The sequence below is a fragment of the Monoraphidium neglectum genome (genome assembly GCF_000611645.1).
Source record: "Monoraphidium neglectum strain SAG 48.87 unplaced genomic scaffold scaffold02553, whole genome shotgun sequence".
Classification (NCBI taxonomy): domain Eukaryota; kingdom Viridiplantae; phylum Chlorophyta; class Chlorophyceae; order Sphaeropleales; family Selenastraceae; genus Monoraphidium; species Monoraphidium neglectum.
Window position 1 is genome coordinate 1 of NW_014011075.1, and position 8,796 is coordinate 8,796.

The window sequence follows — 8,796 nt, forward strand, 5'->3', positions numbered from 1 at the left end:
CGCCTCCTCTGCCTCCTCCAGCGTAAACTTTTTCGCGTGGCTGGGGCCGGGGGTGGGGGGGGGGCGACGGCGGTCGAGCAACGCTCAGGCCTCGCGTTTGACCCCTGACATCACGCTGTTGCACTGAAAAGGCAAAGTTGCACGCGTGAGGGCTGCGGCAGGGGCCAGGCGGGAGGCGGGCCGGCTGGCCGCGCGCCGGGCGGCACCGGCATGAGTCTGCTCAGGCCGCCCGCCGCTCCAACGTCCCCTGTCCCCTGCCTTCCCCCTGTGATGCATGCCGTAACCCGTGCGCCTTCCGCCGTTTTCGCCGTGTCTGGTGCGTGCCCCCCCCCCCCGGAGGGCGCCTCACAGCACGACGGGCTTGAAACCATAGACTTGGTCCACTGGCAGCGCAGTAAAGTCGTTGCCCTGCAATAGGATGCGTGGTGATGCGAGGTGATGCGACACCAATAATCAAGCGGGCCCGCCAGGCGCCGCCCCTGCCGCCGCACGCGGCGCGTGCATGCACAGCCGGCGCGGCGGCGCGCCGACGGCCCCGCGCGGGGCGCCCGCCGCTCGTCGGGCGGCGGGGGCCGAGGGCTGGGCAGCTGCCACGCACCTGCTTCATGAGTACGAAGTAGCTGCTGAGGGCGGACCCTTCCGGCAGGCCCCGCAGCTGCTCCAGCGGCGGCAAGGCGGCGCCGGCGGGGTCTGGGCATGTAAGCACCATGCTCGGCTGCAACTTGGCGCTGCGCGGGCGGGCGGCCATTGTGTGAAAGAAACGTGACACCGATGGGTGCGCACGCTGATGTGGCGGCTGGCGGGAGTGCGATACGTATGCTGACATGGCAGCGATTGCGGGCCCCCAACTGCCTCGTGTCAGCATTTGCTGCGCCCGATCGGCCAACGAATTCGCGCGGCGCTGGGGCGACGCACATGTCTTTGGCGCGCCGCCCCTCCGGCCGCTCCAACGCCGCCAGCCAGTCCCCGCCCTTGAACTCGGGCGCGCCCTGCGTGGCGCGGCCAGGGGGCGAGCGCGCGGGCCTGCTGTCATAGCCGGGCGGGCGCTGCTGCGAAAACGCATGTGGCAACTCAAGGCCGCCCATGGAGTTGCAGCAAAGGGACTGCTCAAGGATGAGCGCCGTCGGCCATCGCTTGCCTCTCCTATCGCGCTGGCAGCAGGGGTGTACGACAGGGGTTTCACCTGCTGAAAACGTGCCACTGCAAACTTGCGCTTCTTGAACAGGGGCCCTGGTGGGAGCACGTTGAAGCTCTGCGCCCGAGGGCAGGGTGGAGGAGTAAGCGTGCAGCTGGCTGCGCAGCGCAGCGTCCGTGCGTCGTCCCGCAATGCACATCTTTTTTGCTGCCCGCACCCGCGATCCATCCGGCGCTGCACTCATTTATTGTATAACGCGACCAGTGTCTATGAATGCAGATCAGCTTTGTGATCGTGCTGCCAAGGACCACCGCTTTAGTTGATGCGTGTGCTCTGTATTATCAACTGGATGTCGTAACATCGTATGTGTCTGTGGTATCCTTGCTCAGGGTCTGGCTGTAAGCGTGCTGGCAGGCAACATGCTCACTGTGCTGGGGTGAGCTCTGCTGTGCTGGTGCGCTGCTGCCAGAGGCTCCAGGTGAGCTCACCTGGCCACAGTGAGCACAGGTTATCTGCAGCATGATCAACCTCTCAGAGAAGGCCTTGGTTTACCGAGTATCCCAAATCACAGCTTGGGTGCGCGCAGCACATACCTTGCTCCGAAAGCCGGTCATGGGCGGCTTCGGTGGTCCTGTACTGCTGCCTGCTTGCATGGCAAGGGCAAACATGTTGAGCTGTAGAGTGACTCATCTTATAACCGAGGTTACTATAATGGCGTGAGCAACACACGTGTCACCTGGCAGCTGTCATGCATCACACACCACCCTCACACAACTTGTCATGAATGATATGTGCCGCAGCGACTTGTTGCGGGGCTCCGTGCTCTGCATACTGCGCTGCACTTGCAGCAGCAGGGGACTCTGTAAGATCAAAAGCTCCAGTCATCGTACGCAGGCTTGAACCTCAGCACAGGCGGCATGCATGCGCGGCCAGCAACTGGTCAACCCAGGTCAACACGTGCCAACATTAAGGAGCAGCACAGACATCAATGGCTGCCATGTTTTCCTGGGGGCTTTCAACTGTGCATGCATCACGACCAAGAGCATGTGCCAGTATCAAATGATGCCACTTTCTGAGGCTGGGCTGTGTCATTCACGGGTGACCCGGAGCAGTCCGTATCGCCCATGAGGCAACGTGAGCGTTCTGTACAAGAAATGCAGTATGAGGTCACCCCCGCTGGCTCAGGCCCACAGCCATGTGCAGCACCCTCACAATTGCTACGAATGCCTTCAACGCTGGCTACATGCAGCTATGATCGGCTGGGTCAATGCGAAACGGGTCATGGACAGTGGCACTCCGACATGGGTGCCGCCCCTGCTGGGTGGCTTGGTTGGCAGGCTTCCTAGGGAGTGGCCATGCGGCACAGGCCGTACAGTCGATCATTTTTGCATACAGGCACGCACGAACACGCTTGCCGTAGGCCTTCTATGCTCCAAGCGATCGGATCCGCCAGCCTGTCCCGCCAGGCTGCAGGCTCGGCGCACTGGAGCGCAAGTGTGCGGACAATTTCTGCTAACAGGCGGCATTCTCCACTTTTGAGGGCGCAGGCCCTGCGATCTGCATTCACACTGGCGTCGACATCCTGAACCATGCCTGCGACGAGAAGCTCGGTGCTACTCCTGCAACGGTGGCTCTTTCTGGTGGCGTGCCTCCGGCTGCTTTCAGGTGCGCACCCCTGGGATGCACTGCACTCGGCAGTCCCTGCTTGGCTCTGACCCGCGAAATGCCCCCGCCATCATAGTTTACATAGGGATCGCGGATCCAGACAAGTTCAAGATCGCCCTCATTGACAAGGAGCCGCAGCTGGGTGCGACACCGCTTTGGGGACGGGCGGGCGGCGCATCCTGCACCAGCAGATTCGAGAGCGTGCGCCCAGCGCAACACAATTTGCGCTGCATGCCTGCAGCAGGCGCAGGGCTGCCGCGCACTGCGCCGCGAAGCCATCGCGCGACCCCACCCGACAAGTTGCTCCCGTGTCTCCACTCCTGGGGACCTGTGGTGACGCGTGCAGTTAACGAGCTCTACGGGCGTCTGTTCGCGACGTGGACGCTGCTGACCTGCGGGCTGTGCCTCATCTGCGCTCGCAACCCGACCAACCCGGCCATCTATGGTGCGGGGGCGGCCAGGCAGCGATGCGCCCCGCGCATCCTTCGGAGGAGCGGCTGGCGCGCCACCCGACCGGGGTCTCGAATGCGCGTCGCGCCGCTGATGCTTGTTGCACGTGGGGGTCTTTGGATGCTTCGACGGTCGCGCTACGGAATGCCTCACAGAGCGCACCTCGATCCCACCCCAGGCGCCACGCTGCTGTCGTTTGTGGTGGCGCTGGCCCACTTCTTGACAGAGCTGCTCGTGTTCAAAACAATGAGCCTCAAGGGCGCCGCCTCGCCCATGGTGGTGGCCGGTGCGTGTGGCCGAGGCATCAAAGGGGCACGCAGCACTTTGCTGCTCACCTCGAGGGGCCGGCTGGTTGGCAGCGGCTGACGCGGCGCCTGCAGCGGCAGTGCTTGCGGCCGCAGCAAAATGAGACAATCTGACCAGTGACAATGTTAAGAGCAGCAGCAGTAGCAGCAGCAGCGGTAGCAGCGGCAGCGGCGGCATCAGCGCCAGCAGCGCCAGCAGCAGAATGCACGAGGGCACCACGGCCGTCGTCGGAGGCGCAGGCTATCCCCGAGCGCGCCCTCGACCCCGTCCCCACCTGCCTACCGTAGGGCTCTCTGTTCTGTGGATGGGGGCGGGATGGAACTACTACACTTACCACGTCAACCACGACGAGCTGCCAGCGGCGGCCGAGGCGTGAGCGTTCCGCGCCCCGAACCCGCAGCCCGGACCGAGGGCGCAGCGGCAGGGCCAGGCGCAGGGGGCCCGCCACAATTGGGGGTGTCCCGCGGCGCTTGTGATGAGGGTGTGGGGGGCGTCATCACTTGCCGCAACAGGGGGGCTCGCCCCAGCTCATGATCCTGTGCCGGGCCGGCATCAAGGATTTGACACCCCCACTCCCCCGCTCCACAACTACAGGGATTTGCACGTGAACGGCACCGCGGATGCCAAAGTTGAGTGAATGGTGGCAGCGCTCCTCGCCGCGGGCACCTCTCTGCCGTTGCGCCCTGCGCGGCTCCTTTGAGGACCCCATCACTGCGGCGGCGCCAGGGTCTCGCCTAGGCACCATCACCCCGGCAGCAGCGCCTGGCTCCCACCTCGCTGCGGGCCGGCGCAGGGGCGCCCCACAGGCGGCGCTGAAGCGTGCGCTCCTTTGGGCAGCCTACTCCCCATTCTGGCCCGGCCCCATTCTTCGGGATTGCCGCGAGGATGCGTGAGCAGGCATGCGTGGCTCGCGTGCACCCCCTAGCAGGCAGTGCACGCAGCTGCGCCCCCCCACCTCCGTTTTCGGCTACCAGTTTGACACAAAAAACCTTGCCACTCCGGGCCCTGATGCAAAGCACTTACACTGGGCCACCTGCTTTTTGTACAAAGCACTACAAAATTTACTGCAGCGGTTTTCACTGGTTGGATGGTAACCATACACAGAGCCTCGTGCTGGTGACATTGCAACGCGGTCTTGAATTTTAGCCAAGCCCACCTCACAGGATATGAGTTCAACGCTGTGGCTACTCATATGAGTGGTCTTCAAGCTGCTGCTGGGCATGCGGCACCTTTGTGTATGGGGAGCAGGGCACTGACAGAAGCAATTGCAATGAGGCAACACCCGGCCGATGCGGTCAACAGCGTGTGTCTCTGCGTGTGAAATGTGGCCCAAATTTGAACTGTCCTTTTATTTCTTTTAGGTACGGCTGCCCAGGCTTCCTCTGAGCAATCGAGGGTTGGCCCAGTCTCGGCCGCAACCGCCTGCGCAGCAGCTGCACGAGTGCCACATGAACACAGGGTCGCGTGGGTCGGGCGGCGGTGCAGGCCAATCAGTCCTTACTGGCGTCACAAGACGCGCCCTGTTTGCAATCCTCGCTCAGCCCACACAGTGAGAGCGGTCCACTGAAAATTGTGATCTGACACCAGGGGCTTGGCGCAAAATGAGCGGCGTCCTGTCAAGTACACTGCGACGGGCCTTGTATCAGCAAGGCAGCGCTGCGCCCGGCCTTAGCGTATGGGCTCTGGGATGGCAGGCGCGATCTCTTAGCAGCGCTGAGCCCTCTGGCAGCGGCCAGTCGCAGCAGCAGGATGTTAGCAGCATAGGCAATGAGAAAGTTCAGCGGCTCGCAGACGAGATCGTGGGCCTCTCGGTCCTCGAGTGCAGCTGGCTGTCCGAGATCTTGAGAAAGAAGCTGAACATCGAGAAGCCTGCGTTTGGATCGATGCCTATGATGGGCGCCATGCAGATGGCAGCCGCTCCGGGCGGCGGCGCGGCGGCAGGCGGCGGCGATGCCGCGCCTCCTGCGGAGGAGAAGAAGGAGAAGACCGAGTTTGCGGTCAAGCTGGAGGCGTTCAGTCCAGAGGGCAAAATCAAAGTCATCAAGGAGATCAGGGCCATCACCAGCCTGGGGCTCAAGGAGGCTAAGGAGCTGGTGCGTGGCGCAGGCTGAGTGCAATGGCAGCAACCAGCACGGCATTCACTCATCTCATGTTTGCAGTGCGCTGCGCACTCTCCGCCGCGCATTTCGGCCGCCAGGGCGTCTGTCCTCGGCTGATGGACTGCGTGCTCCAGCCTGTAGCGGCAACGCGCCTGTTCTCCGCTGAGCGTAGCACGCGGGCTGTGCATCACGCACTGGAGTTACCCGGTCACAGGCAACCTGGTCAACTCACCGACCCGCACCACGATCACTCCATTCAGGTGGAGAAGGCCCCGATTGTCATCAAGGAGGGCCTCAGCAAGGCGGACGCAGAGGCAATGCAGAAGCAGCTTGAAGCAGGTGAGTGGGCTCGTGGGGGCGCGCTGAGCACAGGCACACTGCACAGACCCCCGCTCCGGATTGGAAACAACTGGGCGGCTTGGGCCTAGCCGCACGCTTGGCTGTTTCATTCACATGCGCTGTCTGCATTGGCAGCAGCAACGTGTGGATTGTGTGTGCTGTGGGAGAGCTCAAAGACCTAAGAGATGTCTGTTGCTTGTTTGCGTGCATGCTCGCACCAGCTCCGCATGTTGTGAGGGAGGAAGCAGTGAGGAGGGCTGACGCAGTGATGCAGTGGTGCCACCCCTCACCCCAACACGACCCAACCCGCTGCACCGCCCTTGCACAGTCGGCGGCACGATCAAGCTTGAGTGAGAGCCGGGCTGAGAAACAGTGGAGCTCTCAACAAGCAGCAGCGGCAGCAGCAGCAGCAGCAGCAGAAGGCGGGGCCACCAGGTGGCCGCGGCGGCAAAGGCAGGGACCGCTGTGGCAGGAGGCTTCACTGGCAAACGCAGCAGAGCGCCACACCTGCAGAAGCCTCACCCGCAGCAGCGGTGGCAGGGGCAGCGGCGCGGTGCTGAGGTGGGGAGGCCTGCGGCAGCACCAAATCAGCAGCGGCGCCGTTGTCACCACACGCCACTAGCAGCAGCAGCAGCAGCAGCAGCAGCAGCAGCAGCAGCAGCAGCAGCAGCAGCAGCAGCAGCAGCAGCACCGGCCATGGGTGCCAGGGCGCCCGTGGCCCGCAGTCCAGGGGCGGCCTAGGAGCTTTTCAAACAGCATCGCGCTGCGCAATTGAAATCGTGCTCATCAAGCATCTGACCTTTTTTTACCCACGTCGCTGAGTGAGTGTTTGGAGTGTCCCCTGTCGTCTTCTCCACCAGCATTTTTATTTAATCACGTCCTCAAATTGGCTTGACAAAAGTGACCGTTGGTGTGGTGGTTACACTCTAATTGCTTCTGCTGCTGGCCCGAGGGAGTCAAGAGCAGCAGTGCTTTGGTGGCCGCGGTACGTCTTTCAGTAAGTGCCTCACAGTACAAGCAGCTCGCGCCGCATACGCTCGGGGCGTCAGTTGGGATACAGGGCGGGAACTCAAGGTGGGAAAACACATCCATGCTTGCGTTGTCATTGGGAGAGTTGCAAGCATGGACGACTGGGGGTACCCGGACAATGACTTACTGCAAGGAAAGTACATTATTTCAGCATAAGAACAGCACGCAGCAAGGCAGGTTGATTTCAAGTAAACGGACACACCATTTTCAGTGTGCATATCAGCTTCTTGCGCCACTTGTCGTAACCGGGTCATCCCATCAGCTTCTTGCGCCACTTGTCCCCTCGCGTCGGCGCCGCGCCCTCTCCCGCGCCCACCCAGCGCCTCCCCGCCTTCCGCCAGCCGCGCGTCCAGCGGCGCCGCGGCCGCCGCAGACAGGTCTGCCAGCACGCGCTCGTTGTGGGCAGCCGCCTCTTCCCTGAACCGCCGCCGCTCCTCCTGCGCCGCGCGCCGCCGCCGCGCATGCACCTCGCCGTCGTCGGCGGGCGCGGGCGCCAGGCGGCGGCGCGACGCGGCTGGGGGGGTGCCGCCGTCGCCGCTGCTGCTGGCGCTCGCCTCGGGGCTCTCTTCCTCGCCTGCGAGGCTGTCACGCTCACTCTCCTCCTCGTGCTCCCCTTCCTGCTGCTGCTGCTGCTGCTGCTTTTTGTGCGTGGGCACCGCCTGCGTCGCGCGCGCCGCAGAGGCTGGTGCTGACGGGCCCCCTTGGCCTTGCTGCGCCGTCTGCTGGCCTGCCGGCCGCGCCAGGGCTGGCCTCTGCCCCAGCTCAGGAGCGACTCGGGCCGAGGTTGCACCAGGGTGACCTGCAACACCCGCAGCATGCCCGCCGCCACCAGCTGCGGCCGTGGCCGTCGCCGGGCTAGCTGTGGCAGCGTCCACCCGCACAGAGGCCGCGCCGCCGGGCCCGGGCCGCAGGACCGCGGGCTCGGCGCCGCGGGCGCCGCCGGGGGCCGCCGCGTCGCTGGCGCCGCCGGCATCTGGGGGTCGTTTCAGGTGGTACGAGGGCTTGCCAATGCGCGTGACCGCTGGCTTGGGACCCGCCCCGCCCTCGCCGCTTTCCCCGCCGCCAGCGCCAGCACCCGCTCCCAGCCGCCCCACTGTGCCCGCCGCCGGCCCGGGCGCAGCCCCGCCTCCGCCTGCCGCAGCGGGCGCCCCGGCGCTAGTTCTACCGCCGCCGCCGCCGCTCCCAGCCGTTGCAGGCGCCGAGCCGGCCGCCTTCGGCACGTAGTAGCTGGCAGTGTATCCAAACATCTCATCCAGTCGCGCCTTTGGCGGCCGCACGCTCGCGTCCACCGGGCCCCAGTGGTTTCCGATCTCCATGCCATGGTGGCTCAGCAGCGCCTCTGGCGGTAAATCGTGGCCTGCGCCGCCTGGCAGCACCGGCGCCGCCTGCAGCAGCCGCAGCTTCAGTTCCCGCCCAAGGCCGCCCTGCGCTGTCCGACCGCCGCCGCCGCCGGCCGCGGCGTCGCCCGCGGCAGCAGCTGCGGCGAGCGCACGGGCTTTGGCCGCTTCCAGCTCGGCCTGCCTCGCGGCCGCCGCCGCCGCGCGCTCGGCCGGCGCGACGGCGCGCAGGGCGCGCTCGCGCGCCTCTCTAGGCAGCACGTGCGGGCCGACGCCGCGGGTGGGGTCCCTCAGCTGCAGATACGGGTTCGGCGGCGGCGGCGCCTGCGGCGCCGCAGGCGCCGCCCGCGGCCGGCCCCGCGCACCGGCGCCACCGCCGCCCGGGCTGCCGGCGTCGGCGTTTTCGGCGCCATAAGCACGCCGGCCGCCTCGCGGC

At 65.2% G+C, this 8,796-nt stretch overlaps 3 protein-coding genes across 3 annotated transcripts; 2 read left to right on the top strand and 1 right to left on the bottom strand.

Annotated features, from left to right (window-relative positions):
- Nucleotides 1–345: 345 nt before the first annotated feature.
- Nucleotides 346–1,803, bottom strand: MNEG_11004 (hypothetical protein; the record flags this gene model as incomplete). Its single annotated transcript, XM_014040522.1, has 5 exons — nucleotides 346–408; nucleotides 599–728; nucleotides 916–1,049; nucleotides 1,184–1,252; nucleotides 1,729–1,803. The coding sequence occupies 5 exons, from the start codon at nucleotides 1,801–1,803 to the stop codon at nucleotides 346–348; spliced, it is 471 nt and encodes a 156-aa protein (XP_013895976.1).
- A 1,012-nt stretch (nucleotides 1,804–2,815) lies between these two features.
- Nucleotides 2,816–3,932, top strand: MNEG_11005 (Ergosterol biosynthetic protein 28; the record flags this gene model as incomplete). Its single annotated transcript, XM_014040523.1, has 4 exons — nucleotides 2,816–2,942; nucleotides 3,147–3,245; nucleotides 3,429–3,536; nucleotides 3,844–3,932. 4 exons carry the CDS (start codon nucleotides 2,816–2,818, stop codon nucleotides 3,930–3,932), a joined length of 423 nt encoding a protein of 140 aa, XP_013895977.1.
- Nucleotides 3,933–5,448: 1,516 nt separating this feature from the next.
- MNEG_11006 (50S ribosomal protein L7/L12) lies at nucleotides 5,449–6,348 on the top strand (the record flags this gene model as incomplete). Its single annotated transcript, XM_014040524.1, has 3 exons — nucleotides 5,449–5,649; nucleotides 5,916–5,994; nucleotides 6,323–6,348. The coding sequence occupies 3 exons, from the start codon at nucleotides 5,449–5,451 to the stop codon at nucleotides 6,346–6,348; spliced, it is 306 nt and encodes a 101-aa protein (XP_013895978.1).
- Nucleotides 6,349–8,796: the final 2,448 nt, after the last annotated feature.